The 19,942-nt window shown below is 58.5% G+C and overlaps 1 protein-coding gene across 1 annotated transcript in view; it reads right to left on the reverse strand.

The window, feature by feature from the left end:
- LOC125089264 (guanine nucleotide-binding protein G(o) subunit alpha) overlaps positions 1 to 19,942 on the reverse strand; it is a 155,155-nt gene that overhangs the window by 4,035 nt on the left and 131,178 nt on the right. Inside the window, exons 4-6 of the mRNA XM_047711375.1 lie at positions 9,516 to 9,676; positions 4,617 to 4,745; positions 2,544 to 2,673 (exon numbers count right to left, since the gene is read on the reverse strand). Of these exons, the coding sequence (XP_047567331.1) occupies positions 2,544 to 2,673; positions 4,617 to 4,745; positions 9,516 to 9,676 (420 nt within the window). The remainder of the gene's footprint in view (positions 1 to 2,543; positions 2,674 to 4,616; positions 4,746 to 9,515; positions 9,677 to 19,942) is intronic.

The raw sequence follows: 19,942 nt of genomic DNA on the forward strand, positions 1-19,942 counted from the left end.
TGTAGACTCCTCTGTCCCGGCAGGCCCCGCTCCTGCCCCAGTCAGGAGGGACGTGCGGGCTGACCACGGAGGAAGTCTGAGGACCAACGATGGGTCAGCAGGGTCCTGCTTTTGCCTCCTGGGGCGGAGTGTCCAACACTGGGACGGAGCAGCCCGACCGCGGCCGGCTCCTGAGTGCTGAGTCCGGTGGGCCTCACCAATGCCCACAAGGCTGCTTGGCCACCGTAGCCATTTTGCGGAGGAGGAAGGGAGAGGCTGCCATGCTCACCCCGTGGCAGGGCCAGGGCCCGGCTCTGCACCAGCGCTGTGTGGCTCCTCAGCTGCCCAGCGCGGCCGTGTCCTGGACACACAGATGTTTGCCAAGCTCTCTCGCCGCGGTATTGTTCTTGTTGTCCCCACGGCAATGAGCTGCCTTTGTGAGTGGCTGTCCTGTGGCGAAGGCCATTCGCTCTTCCCAGGGGGCACCGACGGCCTGCTTCTGGGTGGAAAGGGCTCCGGGAAAAGCCTGTTCCTGGCCTTGGCTTCCCCAAGGTCCTGTGCTTCAGCCCTTGTGCAACAGGGGCCGGGAAAATGGGGCAGGAAGACGAGAGAGGGTGGAAGCGGGACAGTAAAGGCAAGAAGAGAAGGAGGTGGCGGGGCCCGTGGGCCGTGCTCCCCAGAAGGTGTGCACACGCAGTGGTGGGGCTGGCGAGGAGCTTCCGGGGGGGCGGCCGGGCTGGACGGGGAGGGCTGTGCGAGCACGAGGCCTGGCACCTAACCAGACCACGGACACGGGTGACCGACGGCCAAGGAGCTTGGGGCCCCATGGCTGCCAGACCCACACGGTGCTTCGACCCGGTGCTCCAGAGGTGAGTGAGAGGCCCTACCCCACGGCTGTGGAGCCTGGGACTCAAGGTTTAAGCTGCGCGCAGACCCGGGAGGGCAGGTCACGGGAGAGGCGAATTGAGGGAGTGGGGCCCTCCTGCCCTCCGGCTCTCTGCTTTCTTTGCAACCCGTGGGTTACAGACGCTATGCTAGCCCAGCCCCGCTTCTTACTCCCGGGCTTTGGAAGGAGGAAAGATGAACCTAGTGGAGCCCAGACCACGTGGGTGGATGCCACTGTCGGTGACGAGCAGTTTTGAACCCACAGAGTCAACCGGCGGAACAGTGAGAGAAGTGCCAGGGCCGTCCCTGGGCAGGGGTGCATAGTGGGTGCGGCCGGTGAGTCCGGGTCCCAGCACAGCCCAGCGCGGGCCTCTACCCACCACCTGGCTCCAGGGATCCAAGACGCCGCAGCCGGCCGAGGCCACTGACAGTGACTGCTCTACCAGAACGAGCTCCCAGCCAAGGCCCTAGGACCCTCACCCCTGGACAAGGCAGGGCTCAGGGGCTTTGCTGGAACCCAACTCAGGGGTGCAGCTGGCCCCAAAAGAGGAAGGACAAGGCAGACCAGCATGAGGTTCACCCCCGGCCCCTTCAAACCCCTGCTGGCGGCTCCAGTCCCAGTCTGCGGAAAACCTCATCCAGCGCCAATCCCTCCCCACAGCGCGGCACCCCAGCCCGCAGCCCACAGATGTGCCCAGAAGGCCTGCGGGACCAGCAGGCCAGGACTAAGACGGGACAGACCGCGAGAGACCACCTTGCTCAGGGCCTGCCGTGACGACCAACACACGGCATCATGCCCTCAACGCTGACTCTAAGAGGCTGGGGCCCAGGGTCTGCACGTGCATCCCACTGATGGGGCTGACCTCACAGCCAGGACCCCGTGACCCCCTGCAGGTGTCACGGGCTCATCTCCAGGGACCCCTCAGGTGCATCACGCCGACACCCAGCTTCCCTTGCAGGCTCCATAGACAGGCCTGCTGCTCAGTGGACGCCACCCCCCGACACACATAGGGATAGTCGCCGGCAACAGTACAACCACCAGCTCTGCGGTTCCGACGGTTTCACGCGCATTCTCTCAACGTGTCACCGGCGGCCCCGAGACGAAGTACTACGGTTACCCCACTCCGGCAGAGAGCAGTAGCCGAGACAGGGAGCGAGCCGCCGGGACCTGGCAGCACAGCAGGAGCAGGCCCAGAGAAAGGCCGTACCTCTCTCCAGCTGAGGGCCGCCTTTGAGGCCAGCGTGGCCGACCTCCTCTGAGGAGGCGCCCCACGCCCCGTGCACTCCCCCTGCCAGCCCATGCAGCGCCTCTGGCCACAGCCCGGCCGTGCTGGGGACAGGCGGTCGGGCCTGAGACTGGCTATTCTGTCTTACATACATTCTTGCTGGGCTGCACCTTGATTTCTTTTAGGACTGACTGGCTTCATTCGGTTCTGGCCCCGCGGCTCTGGGCCTCTGCTGTGTTTACCAAAGAGGCACTGACGGCCCACAGCGGCCTCTCCTGCAGCCGCATCACGGGGCGTCTGCCTGGCCTCCCTTCACAGGAGGGAGCGGGCACCGCCCCCAGTGGCGGAACCACAGCCAACACAGCCGGCCCCGCCCCGGAGCAGAGCCCCCAGGGCCACTGAGGCCGAGTCTCTCCGTGCCACCACAGGCCGGGCAGGCCCAGGGCCACTCACCGTGGTCTCGTCTTCATGGAGCACCTGGTCGTAGCCGCTGAGCGCGACGCAGAAGATAATGGCTGTGACGTCCTCGAAGCAGTGGATCCACTTCTTGCGTTCAGATCGCTGGCCCCCGACGTCGAACAGCCTGGGAGGGGAGAGAGGGAAGTTGTGAGTGGTGGGCGGTGGGGCCCAGGCTGGTGTGGGGGTGCCTGGTCAAGCCCCAAGCCTCCCGGGACACCCTGCCACAGGTGCCGATGGGCGGACTGGGCCGTCTGCCCCATGATGGGCTGTGCTCATGTTGGGGCTCAGAGACCTGTCCTTGCACCTCGAGAATCTTACAAAGGGGGCACCTCAGGTGGCCCCCAATAATTGCTTCTGTGAGGCGCTCCTCTTGGGCAGCACGCATAACCTGTCGCTGGCCTTCGGCGTGTGCAGTCCTGTCTGTGGTCTGGGCAAGCCCCCGGTCCTGGGGATGTCAGGTGGGCGGGGATCAGTGCCCGTTACATGGAGGGAAAGGGAGACACCAAGGGCCTTGTGAAGGGCCCGTGGTCCTGGTGAAGGCTGGTATGGTAGAGCGAGGGTCTGACCCGGATCTGCCTGCAGACAAGACACCCCTGCTCCATGCCATGCCTCCCCAGCAGAGGGCTACCACCTCTCTCCCCCTAGACACCACCCCCCAGGACACAGGAGGGTTGTAAGAGGAGACTGTGGGCAGGTGCGACCGCGTCCTGGAGGTAAGAGGTCAGTCTCCTACCCTCATGCCCCGAGCAAAGACACACCACCTCGGAGGCCTGGGCTCTGAGCCAGTGTGCATGGGGACTGCAGACCCTCCCAACAGAGGAGAACCCCCGTGGGCAGAGGCCAGTAAGTTCTGTGCAAAGAAGTAGGCTGGTTCCTGTCCTACTACCGCCTCCCATGGCCCCCGCTTCTGCATCTAAAATATAGGGGCATGGCCCCTGGCCTCTGTGAGCCCTCCCCAATGCTTATTCTCACCCTCTGCCTGCTGGCAGCCCTGAGTCCAGGTCCCCTCCCTATGCCCAGAGGCACGGGTTAGAGATACTGAGGAGACCAGAAGGTGAGAGACACCTTGTGGGGCTGCTCAGCCCATTGCTGCACTCTTCAGATTCAGGGGAGGCTTTGGTGTCCAGCGCTGCCTGTTGGGTCCAGGGCCCCCAAGACAGAACTTGAGCCCCCTCAGTCTGTGTGAGAGCAGGACGGGGCTAGGGGGGCAGTGTGGGGTCCAGCCCTCCCAGGCAGGGCAGGTGGCCACAAACCAGGCCCTTACACTGGTCTACCGCTCTCTTTTCTTCCGACCTTTCCTCCTGCTTTATGGACACCCAGAAACCAGAGGTGACATGGGGATGGGACCCATGTCTTTGGCATCAGGGCTCTCTTTTCTTCCGACCTTTCCTCCTGCTTTATGGACACCCAGAAACCACATCTGGAAGGTAGGTGGGAGCAGGACAGGGACTCTCAGGCCTCAGCACAGGGAGGTTAGCCCAGGTGGGGACAAAACTCTCCAGGAGGGCCTGAGAAGTCCAGCTTCCTGCCTCAGGCTTCTAAGGTGCTCTGAGCGCTTGGACTTAAGTTGTGTTCTGTGTTTGGGGACAGCCTTGCTCCTCCTAGCCCTCGGTTTCCTCACATGTACCTGGAGATGGTGGGTCAGCTGATCTCTAAGATCCCTCCAGCTCTGAGATTATCCGGGTTCTTGGCGTCTCACAGACACTGTTTCGGCCTATCCATCCTCCTTCCCTCCCCCTCCCATAAGGAGGACTTCAAGGGGCCACCTGGGGGATTTGCCTTCCTCCTCCTCAGAAGTCATCTAGGGACAGGACTCTGCTCCTCTGTCCACTCCAATCCTCTCTGTTCCTTGGAGACCCACTCCAGAATGCCTCTTCCAGGAAGCCTCCCTGGTCGTCCTGGACCCTGAACTCGGTGGAAAACACACACAGGCAGGTCCCTTCTTGTATCTAACTGCCTGTCCCAACTGGAAAGCTCCCCAAGGCAGATGAGACAGGGCAGAGAGGCCGCTGTTTCCCATCTGTCCCAGTGCCCTCGCCAGGGTTCGGCAAACTCCCTGGGCCTCACCTGAAGTGGAGGTTCTTGAATGTGAAGTGGGTTTCTACGATGCCAGTGGTTTTGACCCTGGTTCGGAGGATATCCTGCTCGGTGGGCTGGTAGTCGGCGGCCCCGATCCGATCCAGGCTGTCCAGGTAGCTGGGGAGGGCAACACATGGGGCCCTGGAACAAGCCGGCCCAGTCCCAGGCAGCGCCCCCTGGGGGCCGACCGTGGAAGCAACGGCGCCCCCGCCCCCCACCATCCACTGCCCTGGGGCTGGGGGCAGAGAGTGGGAGGAGCTTATGTTCTACCCTCACCTCCTCAAAGAGCCTCTAGCTCAGACCAAGGGCTGCTTGCACAGGGCCAGGGGCGGTGCATTTAGAGGTCAGACTCTTACATAGTGGCCAACAGTTACCTTTGACGCTTGGCATGTGCGATCATGTTGCACCCTTAGTTGCCCTGAATTATATGAACCATTTTAGAGATTAGAAAACTGAGGATCAACAAAGGTAAGGACCTCGCCCAGCTGGGAGCCGGGGCTCCAACCCAGACATCTGGTCCACCCCCTAACAGTACTCCCGAGTGCTGCCCAGAGGCCTCTCAGCATCCGCCGGTGCTTCCAGACTTGCTTAGTCTACCGGAGCACTGGTCCTTGGAAGAGAGGCTCAGAGGTGACACAGCTCAGAGGTGACATGGGGGTGGGACCCATGTCTTTGGCATCAGGGCTCTTTTCATGTCACCACTGGCTCTGGAGACAGACCATGTCTTTGCACTTTACCCATCCAGCCGGAAGGGCTTCGGGGTTAGGTTTGAACCCAAAGCAGGGGTGGGATCTGGAAAACCAGGAAGCAGGGAGGTGGGCCAGGCCTGAAGGAGGATTCAGTGATGCACAGGGCTGGCTGGGCCACCTACCCCTTGTGCTGGGGGAGAACCGCACACAGCCCACAGGGGAGGAGTCCCGAGGGTCCAAGCCCCAGGACAATGTGGGTGCGTGAGAAGGGACTACCCTTCATTGGCACTAGTCCTGGGACCTATGAGGGTCAGTTTCTCAGCCTGAGGATGCTCATGGAGCTGGAGGGGGAAATGCCTTCAGCAATGAGGGTTTCCACTGGTAAACCAATAATCCAGGACCCCCTTAAATCCTTGTGAGGATTTTCCTTGAAGCAATAAAACTGAATGAGGGAGTCCCAGGGATAGGAGGCATAAGCTTGAAGTCACATAGTTAGAAAAGGGACCCTGCTAGGATTTGAGCCTGGATGTGTCTGACTCCAGATCCCATGCTCTTCGGGCCTGGACCTGGCAGCTCTGGCTGCCTCAGCTTCTCCCGACCAGGCCCCTGGGAGTGTCTGGACTCTGGGCTCAGCCTGGAGGAGCCCCTCCCGGCCTGTCCCAATCCTCCTAACCTCTCTGGGCACGACCCCTCACACCCCCCTCACTCCCTGCCCCACTCCCACTGCCTCTGCTTAGGAGCTCTGCTGGTTTTGAAATGACCCTCGTTCTGTTGTCTCCAGCTGGACACCAGGACGGGGGAGTCTCTGGCCTTGGCCCCCTTGCTCCCCCCCCCACCCCGCCCAAAATCCCAGCCGGGGAAACCTCTTTTAGACAGAAAACCTGGCCCTCCCTCTCTCTGTGCTGCTGAACTTCACACATGGACGTGGCCAAGGGAGGGGCGGGTGAGCAAGTGGGAGAGGCACCTACTTGTTCCCCAACCCCCCATCGCCCTGGCTGCTGGGATGAGACAGTGAATACGACCAGTACCGTCCCCACCTCCCCAGAGCCTACATGTGTTTGTGTGCACATGTGCGTGTGAGATAATTCACAGTTAAGTAAGAAGGAAAGACGGAGGCAGTTGGTAAGGAGGAGGCCTGAGGAGCATTGCTATTGGGCAGAGGGGGGCTGGGGAAGGCAGGATGACACTGGACTGGAGGCTGAGGGGAGCAGGGTTGAGCCTCTCCCCTTGCAGGTACAGAGGACACCCTGTGGTGGCGGAGGGGCCTAGAACGCAGGCCCTGGGCAGGGGTGGTGTGGTGGGAGGAGGGAGCGGTGGGACTGGAGTGGGGTGATGGAGACAAGGGTGGGGTGCAGCTTGTAGGCACTTGGGCTTTCACGCTGAGCGAGATGGGAAGCTTCTGGAAGGTTCTGATGAAGAGTACGGGAACAACGAGTCTGCTGCTGTACAGAGAGCAGATCAGGAGGGAGGAGAAAGGACACCTTTTGGGAGGTTGCTGCAGCCCTGCAGGTGAGAGGCCGCTAGGCTGGGGCCTGGCGGAGGCGGGAGTGGGAGGCAGAGCCCATTAAAGCCACCTCCTCGTATATAGCTATAGCGAAGCTGCTCTTAGTGGGAAGAAGGGTGGGGCAGAGCAGGGTTTGGAGGAGGGAGGAGCTGGGAGTCAGGTGGCACATACTAATTTGGGAAGTGCTGAGATGTCCGAATGGGCAGGGAGGAGGCAGGAGGGAGGGCTGGGCTGGCCCCACACGAGGGAGATTTGTCGGTGCTTGTTGAGGAATGGAGGCGGACGGGGCTGGAGAAGCTCACCCAGGCCCTGAGCATGGACTGGAAGAGGTTCAAGGGTTCCAGAGAGGGCACAGGCAGAAGTGGAGAGGGAGCACGCATGGGGGTGCTACGAGGAGGGGGTCGAGAGCCTGAGCCATCTCAGCGGGGCGCAGGAGCAAAGCCCGAGGCGTGGGCTCCGGAGAGCAGGCAGGAGAAGAAACAGGCCCAACCAGCTCATGGAACTAGCTTGTATAGCCCCTGCCGGGACGTGCTCAGACTCCTGGGCTCCCGGGACTTGTCTCAGCACCATCCGGAGGGTCAAAGGGAGAGCCAGCCCTATCCACAGAGGCCCGGGTGGAGGGAGCCTGGCAGCACCGGCCGGCCGCCTCCCTGTCCCCTCAGGGGCCTGGTGTCCTCACCTGCTAAGTGAGGGGATTGGGCTGGGGGACATGGGGAGTCACTTCCTTACCTGACTGCTGTGGGTTCCCGCCCTGCCCTGTCCTGGGACCCTGTCCCAGAGACAGACACATGGAGAGAAGGAGCCAGGTTTCCTCAGCTGACTTGGTGGGGAGTTGACAAATACTGACTCAAGCTTCTTACTTAACGTTATAAAGGCAACCACCAGAAGAACCACAGGTAATCCCTGAACTAGCAAGACGCTGGTCATGGAAGTGGGGCAGAGGCATGGGAGGCGGGCAGGTGAGCTGAACTCCGATCCCATCCTGGGGGCCACTAAATACTATGACTGCTTGGAGGGTCAGGTTTTCCTGGACGACACTGGACAGAGAGATGAAATAATTACAAGTTGGAAGGGGACAGACCTGGAAGAAGGAGTTTACTATTAATTTTATACCTCTCTGAAGTGTTAAAAATTTTTTTTTCAGTGTATTTAGGTTATAATTACATGGACAACAATTTAAGTGGAGACCACTATTTGATGGCCCGAGGGGAGTGGCGGGGATGGGAAGGCCCTGGACTGGGGCCCAGCAGGGGTGGGGAAGCTGTCCCCCCAACCCCCAAATGGCTCAGGGGACAACCTGGGGCCACTGGAGGAGTGACTTGAGCGTGCATCAGCAGCTGTGGGCACAAATCCCCATGCTCACACCCCTGTCCACCGAGGTATCCCTGGGGGGCTCATCAGGGCCCCAGGGCCCAGCTCACTACCACCTGGGACTCCCAGAACCTAGCGTTCACCCAGTAGACAGTCTAGGTGTGCAGAATTGGGAGGAACTCTGGCCTTGCTCAAGTCTCTAGTTTAGTAGCTGTCATTGTGGCCGACGGAAATGGCCCAACATCTGTGAGCAAGTGCCGTTTTCTGGGCCCTTGCCTCTGCGACACCACCAGGGGGTAGGCTGGGATTTCTCAGGCTCAGCACTACTGACATTTTGGTCCAGATGATTCTTGCTACGTAGGACCGTCTGATGCACTGTAGGTCGCTCGGCCGCATCCCTGGCCTCTGTCCACTAGATGCCAGCACCACCACCCGAGTTGGGACAATCAAGAATGTCTCCATACGTTGCCAAATGTCCCCTGGGGGCAGAGTGGTGGAGCAGCAGGGGTGAGGACGGCTGAATGAGACCGGTGGTGGAGCACACACGTCTTGTCCTAAGACGGTGGGTTCAAACCCAGAGGCTCCCACTGACAACTTGGGCACAAGACTGCAAAAGTGCGGTGTGGTCCCATAGTCTCCAGGACAGAAGACCTGTCCGCAGCCCGGGCAGGCCATTCCCCGGGGCGTGGAGCCCCTGCTCTGAGGAACAAGGGCAGTAACTTTAGGGACACTTGAAGTGACAGAGCTGCTGTCACGGAAGAGCCCCCACAGGCCACTTTCTCTGCCCCCCCCTTTGTTTGTCCCCCTTTCAGCCTCTCCGGCTTTCACTGACCTCTTCCCTTGCCTTCACTCCCCTTCTCTCTTCTCCTTTCCTTCCCCATATTTGGTTATAACGCACTATCAAAGGATATGTTTGATTATTTCCTTAGTCTTATTTAAAATATTCATTTTAAAGATAGAGGAATGGAATGTTTATTTCCTCTAAAATGAAACAGAAATGGCATCATGTCAATTCCTTTCTGCCCACATGGCTCTTGGTTTGTACTTACGGGGTCAGGGCTTCTCCGGAGGGAAAAAGCTGTTAGACTATAGACTTTCCTTCTGGAGTGCCAGGCCCTGTCCAGGGCAAGGTGGTGACGGATCCCGCCCTCTGGGAGCCCTACTGTTCGCTGTCTCTTGTGTGTTCGGCCTCCCCGGCCTCTTACCCCGGGGGTGCGAGGAGAAGCCCTTTCCCTCTCCTTCCAGACACCTTTCCTGACACCAATGGCAGAACACGTCACGGCAGTTCTGACCTCAGCCGAGGCCCCCTCCCTGCGCGCCCACCTCCGCCTCCATGCTGGCCTCTGTGCCTGCCGGCGGCCACCCCAGTCCCAAGACACTCACTATTTGGCAGAATCGTTGAGCTGATACTCCCGAGACCTGTTGAAGCATTCCTGGATTCCTGAGTCACCCCAGAGCCGCATCATGGCGGAAAGCAGTTCTGCAGAGAAGGGCTCGGTGTCTTCCATCCGACTTACCACGTCACACACCATCTTGGCGTCAGCCTGTGAGGAGACAGGGGTAGTCTTTGAGGCTTTGGTGGGGTCACAGCCCTGGCTGGGCACAGGCTAGGGTACTGGGACCGCGGCTCAGCCCTTGGCCTGCTCAGGAAAGGCGGGCCACTAGATACAGTGCGGACACAGTCTGGGGATGAGAGCCATTGGAGCCTTCTGTCTGGCACGGCAACTTTAAGTGTGGCAGTTTCAACCGTGCCCCACGCAGCCTGATTGTCTCCTGTGGGCAGGAGGGGAGCGGATAGGGCTCAGTCCTCCGCCCACCAGCTCAACCAAGGCAGCCCCACTTTCATTTCCTCTGAAAACGGTTTTGCAGAGTGTTTTTTGGGGGAAAAAAAAATCAATGTTTTTGACTATTATAATTTTCTCTACTTCTTACCCAGGTGGAGCAAAGTCCCTGGAATTGGGCAAATCAGGAAGAGGGACGTTTTGGTTACTTGAGAATTCCAGGTAGCTGAGGGCCTGGGCCCCAGGGGACCTGTGCCTTGGGGGACGGAGCATGAAGAGGCCCGTTCTCCAATTACGTCAATATTCAATGTCAAGAGCTTAGGCCCCTGGCTGGCCCAAAGCTGAAACTTAAAAAATTTTTAAAAGATTTTATTTATTTATTTGCAGTGGGGAGGCAGAGGGAAAGAGAGAGTAACTCAAGCAGACTCTGCACTGAGTAAGGAGCCTGACGCAGGGCTTGATCTCATGACCCTGAGACTGTGATCTGAGCCAAAATCGAGTCAGTCGCTTAACTGACTGAGCCACTTAGGAGCCCCCAAAACTTAATTTTATTAATCTTTAGTTACTTATTTGCTGTTGACCTGTGGCCTACCTCTCCCTGGGGGCCGGAGAGGCCCAGTCCTGGTTAAACAAGGGAAGGGCAGAGGGTGAATAGAGAGATAGGGAGTTCACCTCTCTCTGCCTCTCTCCCCCTCCTCCTCGGTTGCGGGTACCCCAGGATGCCCCGGGAGCCCGACACTCTGCTGCCCTTGCACGGACATCATGGCATAACGAGCAGGCCTCTTCCCCCTTCCCCTTCTCTGGGATACCACACAGGGTCCCCATCTTCAGAGATGATGGATCACGGACGTGTAACCCCAGACGGGGAAGGAAGTGGTCTCTGGAGACGCAGGGGCTCCTGGAGCAGTCACAGGACCTCCCCAGGCCCAGCACCTTGCACATACACAGAGCACTTCACAGCCAACAAAGCACGCGCCTGGGCGCGCGCGCGCGCACACACACACACACACACACACACACACACACACACACAGTGCCTCCTGGAGGGGTGGGGGGAGGGTGCAGTAATGGGCCTGGCTCTCTGCCCATCTGGGTCCATACACCCTTCGCTTCCTGTCTTTGCAATTTCTGCCCCCTGAACGCAGGACACAGTTCCTCTGTCCTTGACTGTGAGCGGCTGTGGGCCACACTCCGGCCCATATAAGGATGTGGAAGTTCCCCAGCCTGCCCTTCTGAGGCCTTGCATGACCCCGCTTGTCCTGTGGGGCCTCCGCCATCGTCATGAACACGCCCGGGCTCCCCCGTTCATCCCAGCAAGAGGATGGGGGACACACGGAGCCCAGCAGAGGCACCCTGGGTCTCTGATCCCAGGCTGAACTCCTGCCCCGTGGAAAGAAATAATTTTTACTGCAAGTGACCGAGTTCGGGAAGGTTTCTTTGTACTGTTGTGGCCATCACTAACTAGTACAGTAGTCTCTGTGTTACTGTCCCCATTTTACAGGTCGGGAAACCGAGCGCCAGAGAGAGGCAGGCACTCACCTATGCTCGCGGGTGGGGAGTGACAGAGCTGGGAGTCAGCATCAGGAGGCTCTGACCCCAAGGCCAGACTCTGGGATCAGACCCACAAGTTCTGAGAGCAGCTGTCCAGCAGTCCCTGTGAGGGCCAAGGGTGCCTCACGCAGGGTCCACACCAAGGGCAACAGGCGCGAACCATAGGCTCTGCGCTCCATTGGAGATAACTGTTGCTTTTAACGTCGAGATGGGAGCGGGAGCTGGTGCACCTCACTCGTACCTGGGCACTTGCCCCACTTGCCTCACAGGGTCCCTGCAGAGGGCCAGCTTCCTGGCCCGGCCTCACCGGCCCTCTGCTCCCGCCGTGTGGCAGGCTGCACAGTTTGGGACTTAGTGTTCGGGATGGGCAGGAGTGGGTGCGCACACAGCCGGGCTTCCTTGCCCTCCTAGAGAGGTGACTCTGAGATGCGTCTGCCAGGCTTTTAGAGGACCGTGGCTGCCCCAAGCCCCAATGCCTGCCCCCTGCCCTGCATGAACATCCGCGCTCCTTTCATTTCCCTTCCCTTTCCTGGGTCACCTACCCTGTCCCTTGGTGCTTCCTGAAATGACCTCTCCAATAAATTCCTTGTCTTAAGGTCAACTTTTCGAGGAACCCAAACCAGGACAAGAAGGTGCCCATCGGAGCCCAAGCCCTGGGCAGACCTTACCTACAGAGTGTTCCCATGTTTCTGCCATGACAAGGCCTGCCCCAGGTCACTCTCCTGACCCCACCATGCGGCCCCTCAGCACAAGCCCCCCAAGGGTTCAGAAGAACACGTCTGCCTCGTGGCTGCTGCCTGCCCGCCCCCCGGGAGATGTCTAGTGGCCGGGGAAGAGGAGAGGCTGGGAGTGAAGGGCAAGGAGCGGGGGTGGCTCCCCACTGGCTCATTCGTGCTCACATGTGCACAGACCCACGGGGCCCAGGCCAGCTCCCAGTGCAGGTCAGGGGCCTAGGGTGGCAGGTGTGGGAAGCTGAGGCAAGGAAGCCACGAGGGGGCTGGCGGTTACATGCCCTACTCTGGGCCAGTTATGGGATTTTTCAGTAGGGCCAGCCTGAGAGGATGCGCCTCTAGAGTCCGCGGTATCACCAAGACCTGTGTCTTGCTCCTGAGGAAGCCCCCAAGAACGAAGCTAGCAGAAGGAAGCAGGCCAGTGTCCTGGGGTTCGGGCCCCTCATCCTCTCTGCGGCACGGCCCCAGACAAGACAGGTCCAGGGAGCTGAGTGGGTGCAGGGCAGAGTGGGGCTTGCAGCATCTACCCTGGCTGGGCAGTTGGTGTTGGCATTCCAGGGTCCCCTCCTCTGGCTGCCTTTCCCCCCAGTTCAGCATGCACGGGCTGGAGCCTGTGGTGGGTGGGGCTGAGCCCTGGCTGGGGTTTGGGAGTGGGATGCCCCAGGCCTGCCATATCCTTGACCTCAGGGGTCCTCTGGCCTTGGGTCTTCATCACTAGCTGATCCTTCTACCCTCAAGCCCTTCCAGCCCCCAGTCCTCTGAGCTAGAGGAAACACAGACGACTTCACCCCTGGCAGGTGGTTGAAGAAGTGAGGGAAATTGCTAGAAATCTGCAGGTGTTCCTTGGGTGGGAGAGACACAAAGGAGATGAGGTTTAGCATCTGGGCACTCCGTGTTTGACAACAGATTCTATACAAAAGGTAAGTGGGGCCAAAGCCTTCTGTGGAGACTTTCCAGAACTGAGCTGAGCAGCTAGGTAGCTGTGTACGCGTCAGAGGCCTGTCTACTGCGGAAGGCAGAGGGGCAAGCTCTGGCGGCCGTCTACCCCGGGAAGGAAGCTACACCTGGCCTGGAGGCTAGCCGGCCAAGCCCACAATGCCAGCCCTGATCCAGCGTCCTCGGGGTCCCATCCCAGAGATCCCAGCCTTCCGCCCACAGCTGACACGGAGGGCTGCCCCCAAGACAGGCTGGCCCCCCAGGTTCTGAACCATGCTGGAGAGGAGTTTCTGCAGCCTCTGAGCCTCCCCTGGGGCACGGACCTGGAAAGCTGGCCCTGGTGCCTGGGTGATGGGTGCCCTCGGCAGGCAGTGACTCAGGCGGGGTGGGTGAGCTGGGGTGCTGCCTCCACCTGGGGCTAAAAACAGGCCTATGAATCAGGGGCCTACATGCTGACTCTGCTCTCAAGTGCCTGGGTGACCTTGGGAAACCTCGGTCTTCCTCAGCTCTCCACGTGCCCGCTGCCTGTCCTGTGTGTGGCCTGCGGTGCGGTGGTGAACTTGGCCAGAGCTTTCCCAACTTCCTCCTTTGGGCCCCACCTTCCTGGTTTCCGCCGGGTCTGTGAGAAGGGAGTCAGGATGTGCATGAGGGCGGAAGACACCCTCGGACCTGGGTTTATAAACCACGGCTACTCTTGACCCCCTTTTTTGTCCGCCCCCTCCCCCCGCCGTGTCCCAGGATTCCAGCAGGATGACAGTACAGTGTGGGGAAGGCTGGGACAGCTGGCTTGCTGGGCATCCTCCAGGGGACAGCCCAGGGGCTGCAGCTGTCCTCCTGGCTTCCTCTCATCCCAGAAGTGTGGCAGTGGGGACGGGGATCCTGTGCTGGTGGCGCCCCCCACCCTCCCCCAGCTGCCCTTGCTGTCTCTGCCCAGTCTCCCCCAGCTCAGCGTCCAGCACCACCACCAGCTCAGCTGCCCAGACACAGACTAGGCATCGCCCTTGGTTCTGTTGCTTCCCTTCCAGGTCCGGTGTCCTGCTGGTTTTTCCATCAAAGCTGTGTTCAGTCACACCACTTCTCCCCATCTTCTCACACATGTCCCTGGGGCCAAGCCAGCACCATCTTTCTCCTGACTGCCCTCAGTCCCTCTCCCAAGGGTTCCCTCCCTCCCTGGCTTCTCTCTCGTCTGTTCCTCGCATGACAGCCAGCAGGAGACTGTTAGTGTGACATCAATTCTCCTTAGAAAAAGAACTGAGCACACGGACATCCAAATAAAAGACTGCATTTCCTCACTTGGCTTGCTAGGTGGGACCTAGTGACAAGTTCCACCCAATGAGAGGTCAACCAAAGTAGAGCACCCTTTTGAAAGGCAGGTTGTACCCTTTTCTCTCGCTTCTTCATTCCTGGAGCTGGAACTTGGTTGTAATGGCTGGAGTTCTAGCAGCCAATTTGGACCATGAAGATGAGGTCCATACCCTAGAGAGTAGAAAACAGCCCTAGGTCCTTGATAACTCTATGGACACCCCAAACCTTCTGGACATTTTTAAAGAATTTAAAATAAATTTATTATTGAAATCATTATTTCAGGACTCTGATATTCACAGTCAAACCTAATCCTAATGGTTACAATAACTCTCTGTTTAAACTCTTTTAATTGCTTCTCATCATACCTAAATTCCAAACTTATTACCTTGGCCTCCAGCGCCTGCCTAGCTCTCTGTCCCAATCTCTTCGCACCTTTCCCCTCTCATGGGGGTCCAAACACACAGCCCTTCTTTCTGCTGCCCAGGCAAACCAGGGTTATCCCACCTCAGGGTGTTCTGTTGGCCAGCTGATCTGTGCCTGGGCACATCCTGACAGCACACTGGCCACAGGCACAGCTGGTGGTGTCATGTGTGCCTGTTCCTCAGGGCGGGGACAGGTTCCTGATTTCTCACAGTTCCCTAGGTCTCACAACGTGCCTTGCATATAGCTGGTGCTCAGTGACGTTTATGGGACAAAAGGGTTTTTGGCACTTAAATATCAGGCATGGCCCCAATTTCTCACTCCATCCTATCTGTCCCCTGACTCTTCTTATCTGGTTGATTTCAACAGTATCTGTAGCTAATTTAATCATCACGGTAACTCTATAGGGAGCCATCCTGTTTAACAGACAGAGAGACTGAGGCTCTGAGGCAAGGGAACTTGCCCAAGACCAGGCAGCTAATAAGGAGGATAGCCTGAGGCCAAGGGCAACCTTCCCTGCTCTCCTCTAGTCAAGAGCCCTGGACTTGTCCTTGAGGCCAGAGTGGAGGATGCACTGGTCCTAGCCCAGCTCACTGGAAGGTAAGAAGGAACAGTATGAAGGGTCAGGCTTGGAAGGGAAGGAAGGACCATGCCAATTTGCTCTGGGACCCTGCAGAGGGAGCTAGGCTGGTGCCAAGCTTAACAAGCAATTAATAGACCCAGCGGAGTCCCTTGTCCCTTTGTCTGCCTGCTTTCAGGGACCCCGGAGAAGGTGCTCACACTGGGCCTGACCTTCCCATCCAGGTCTCCTCCTGGGCCAGTAGTGAGGATGTACCCCTTCCCCCAATCCCATTTCCTCACCACTGAGATGCCTTCCATCCCCTCATTTTCTGGTCCTAGAGTCCAGCTTCCCTGAAAGAGAGCACTTCCTCTGATCTGGCCTGAGCAGTTCAGGTGGGGCTGGCTCTGTCCCCTGGTTCCAGCAGGGGACACATGGTCTAGGCCCAGCCAATCATCCCGCTGGCCTCAGTGAACAGTTTGGGATAGACAAAGAATCCATATTTGTTAAATTAGACTACAAGCAGGCCCACTAGCCCAAACAGCCCCAGGACATTTGTCGAAGCAGTCACATACACCTCTGGCTTTCCAGTTACTTGAGTCAATCCCTTGATTTTCTCTGGGCCTTGCTGGGGTGCTGACCGAGGACAGCCGGCATCAGCCCAGCTGAGCGGCTGGAACGAACAACCCATCCTTCCATTCACCTGCCAGATGCTGCTGGAGGCTTGGAAGTGCCCAGGTATATTCATCAGCTGAAACTAGGGGGGCTAACTGCACTTTTAACTGAATGCTTGGTTCTTCCAAACCTTTACCTTCTCTTCAGGGCACTGTGCACTTTTCAAGAGACAGCGGCGAAAGGGCTTGGAGCTCAGGTGCGACAGAGAGCCTCTCCCTTCATCTCCTCAAGAGATGAGATGCAAAGGGTGTTGGGGGGTGTGAGCAGGACTTCTCGGTCAGGTGACCTGGGTTTACATCCTGGCTCCACAGCTTTCGAGCCCTGTGACCTGGGACTGCCCACGGCACCTCTCTGAGCCTCTGTTCCCTGATTAGATCCCCCCTCCCAGGGCCGTCTGGGCAGATGAAAACAGCCTAGGGACATGACGCAGCTTTGCAGCATAAAGAGCCCTGCACATGTTCGTTATTATAAGCTAAGATGAAGTCCCCCAGACACAAACAACAAGCTGACATAAAATAAGCCCGCTTTTGTACAAGACTTTTCAGGCAAGCAGGATCGTCTTGATAACAATAATCACAGTAATTATAATAATAACCCCTTTCATTTGAGAAGTTGCTTTGGATCTTTCAGAGTTTTGCTCCATCTCTAATCTCCCAGGCTAAGTGAAGTGTGAACACACGGGTGTACACGCGCATGCACACGCACGGACCCAGTCTTTTAGGGGCAGGGAAAAGCCAGCACCTGGCCACGCCCCACCCCGCCCTGTGTGCTGCAGTTAGCTGGGCCCCCGCCAGGGGGCAGGAGCACACAGAGTGGGAGCGCCTCGGACAGCCTGAGTGCAGAAGACCAGGCAGGGCAGGGCCAGGCAGGGCAGGGCAGGGCCGGGCAGGGCCGGGCGCAGTGGGTGTCTCTGCCTCCCTCAGGCTGCGGGGATGTCTTCCCAGCTCCTCTAGGGGAAGAGGCACAGAGACCCCAGCTGCTGGAGGCCTGGCCTCTGACTGCAGTCTTGGCAGGTGGAAAATGGTGGGCTGGGCACTCCGCAGCTGTTGGCCCAGCCCACCCAAGCCTGGACCCCTGAGGCAGCAGGGTGGTTGTGCTCTCTCTCACACGCACACCCAGGGGAGAGCCCTCGCTTCCTGTCTGCGGCAGGGCCTTGGGACCATGGGTGGAGAGGGGGCCACACCCTCACCCCTCTGGCAGGGGCCCACCTTTCTGGCCCTGGGCTGGCAGATGGCTCCCAAACTGTGAGCCTCAGGGAGGGGCTGCCACACCAGGGGCAGCTGAGACGTTTGTGAAGTGTGTTTGTGAGTGGTGACCGTGGGGGCCCTACATGCATGTAGTGGCTGAGGGCCAGATATCCTTGGGGCTTTCTTCACTTGGGCTTCCGGGTTTTAGCAAGGCCTGTGTCTATAGCACACTGTCTGTTCACAGGGTCTCTGGGGGAAGCTGGGGGAAGTCACAGGTCTACCACTTGCCCTAGGGAAGGGAAACTTCCTGGGTCCCCAGAAAGATTCTGAAGCAGAGCCAAGGATTTGGTAGTTTCTAATCTCACTTCTTATCAAATCTGCCCATCCATCCATCCTTCCACACATCCCTATACTAGCTATTGAGGGTGCCTACCCATCACATGTCACCCAGCCACCCCCTCAGCCATCCACCCATCCATTACATCATCTACCCATCAGCTACCCCGTTCATCCATCCACTCACTTCCACACTCACCCACCTGTCCCTTTGCCTCTCTTCTATCCTACAACAGCACCTGTCTGTCCTTTAATTACTCATTGCCATGCCCATTCCTTTCATTCCGCCTTGACCTAGCTAGCCACCCACCCATTCATCCACCCATTTACTCATTTAACCATTATATGCCCACTAATGAGTGCAGTCTCGGCCTCAAGAACTTCCGCGTTTGGCAAAAAAGAACATACCGCCTAAATCCCCCCAGCCCGTTAGCTGGTGCCCCAAACACAGCAGGGGAGAACTGCCCCCTTGTCCTTCCCTCCCTACGCCCAGGTCCCCATCTTTGTCAGGGGCCTGCAGTCTTCAGGGATTTGTCCTAAGCCCTTCTGAGAACCTTCTCTGTTCTGGCTTAGGCTGCCTCCTGCGGAGGTGGAGAAGGCCGGGGTTTTCTGAAGGATCACAGTCTTTGCAGCCTCAAAACCCTTGGATCTTTGAATTACTCAGAAGCAGCGCTTTCTGCTGGCTCATGATCCATCGAGCTGGGGCTTATGGTGGAAACTGTAGGCTGAGTCCTCTGAGACCCCTTCACTGGTTCCAGCGCTCGACACCTAAATGTTTCCTCTTCGAAACCATCCGTCAGCCCCTGTGACTGGTCATGGGGTCCTACCCCGGTCCCAGCCCAAGTGAGGCAGAAGGAGCCGGGGCTAGCCCAGTCATTGTTTCTTCCCCACAGGCTGGCCGGATGTCTTCCTTTGCTGAGCCCAAGGCTGGGGGCGGGGGACCCACCAGCCAGCAGGACCTGGACCTCGCTGGCCCAAGCCTGTAGTCAGTGGGGGCATTGGACATATTAACCAATCTGACTCCTGGGAGGAGGACACTGAGTAAGTGCTGGGCCTGGTGGAGAAACTGGGGTGGGGGTGGGGATGTGAGAGAGGTGTGTCCGGGGGACAGGCACTCGGGTCAGCCATGCCCAGGACGCAGGGCACAGTCCAGAGACGGGTCTTCCCTGAGGAGGGAATTAAAGAGGGAAGACAGAGACCCTAATGGGAGTGTCCTCGAGGACGTCAGAGTCTCTTTGGCCACTGGCTGGGCCTGAGGCCTGGAGGTCCATGTCGCCCTTAGACATTAGACTTGGAATAGCCACGTTGCCTACACAGGGGGCCCAAGGGGCGCCCACACAGACTGCATCTTGTAGGGCATCTGTCCTGAGCAGGTTAGTGTGAACGCATGCACCTCCGTGTTGAGAGGGCTGGAGGCAGCCTCGGTCCCCTGCTGGGACAGCTCTGAAAGTCAGAGTCCCGCAGAGCCAACACTGATGCTCCCTGAGTGCGGGGCCTGGGACGCTCTCTCCCTCGGCCTCCCCTGCCCTCCTCTCAGTGCCCATCCCCTCCCGGCCCCAGCTCTGCCGCTCTCAGATGGCGCTGCTTTGTTTCATCTGTCTCCCAAGGCCGCCCCTGCAGGGTGTCCAGTGCGAGGCTGGGGAGAGCCACGGGAGGGTAAAGGGCGGTAGTCAGTCCACAGCTTCTGAGTGGGGAGGTGCTGAGGCCGGTGCAGAGTGGGGTGAGACCTGTGGAGGAGGCCTGCCAGTGCACAGATGGGAAGACCATGCAGGTGACTGGCAGAGATGGGGAGATGCAGGACAGAGGCTTGCCAGGGCCCTCGGCGGGGAGTTGATGGTATGTTTACATCACCGAGGCTTCTGATCACCTCAGATCCTCGAGGATGAAGTGGAGACTCACCCTGGTCCAGAGGTCCCGTCATCACCCACTTTGGGACAGCACGACATGGCAACCACTTTCTCTTGGTGCCTTTCTCCCCTTGGAGGGTCCAGAACCTGCCAGGCTTTACCTCCTGGGTGTCTCTCCTAGACAGAGGTGTGGGGGACAGCTGAACTACCAAGCAGGCACTGTTCAGTCAAAAATAAACTTTAAGGTGAACGGGACAGAAATTTCCAAATCTGTGATACCCTCACCCTCTGCCGCCTTTCTCCTGAGCACAATGTTCTAAGATAGGAGAAAAGAACTAAAATTGGAGAGGCTAAATTTCTAAGAAACGAACAAGGGCAGAATAAAATTACCCACACAGAGCTCAGTCAAAGGGAAAGAAAAGTGATAATGGCCAACCTCGTCTTGTCAGAACACGAAGTGATGATGGTTTAATTAGAGCCGC

Source organism: Lutra lutra, chromosome 17 (assembly GCF_902655055.1).
Source record: "Lutra lutra chromosome 17, mLutLut1.2, whole genome shotgun sequence".
Lineage (NCBI taxonomy): Eukaryota > Metazoa > Chordata > Mammalia > Carnivora > Mustelidae > Lutra > Lutra lutra.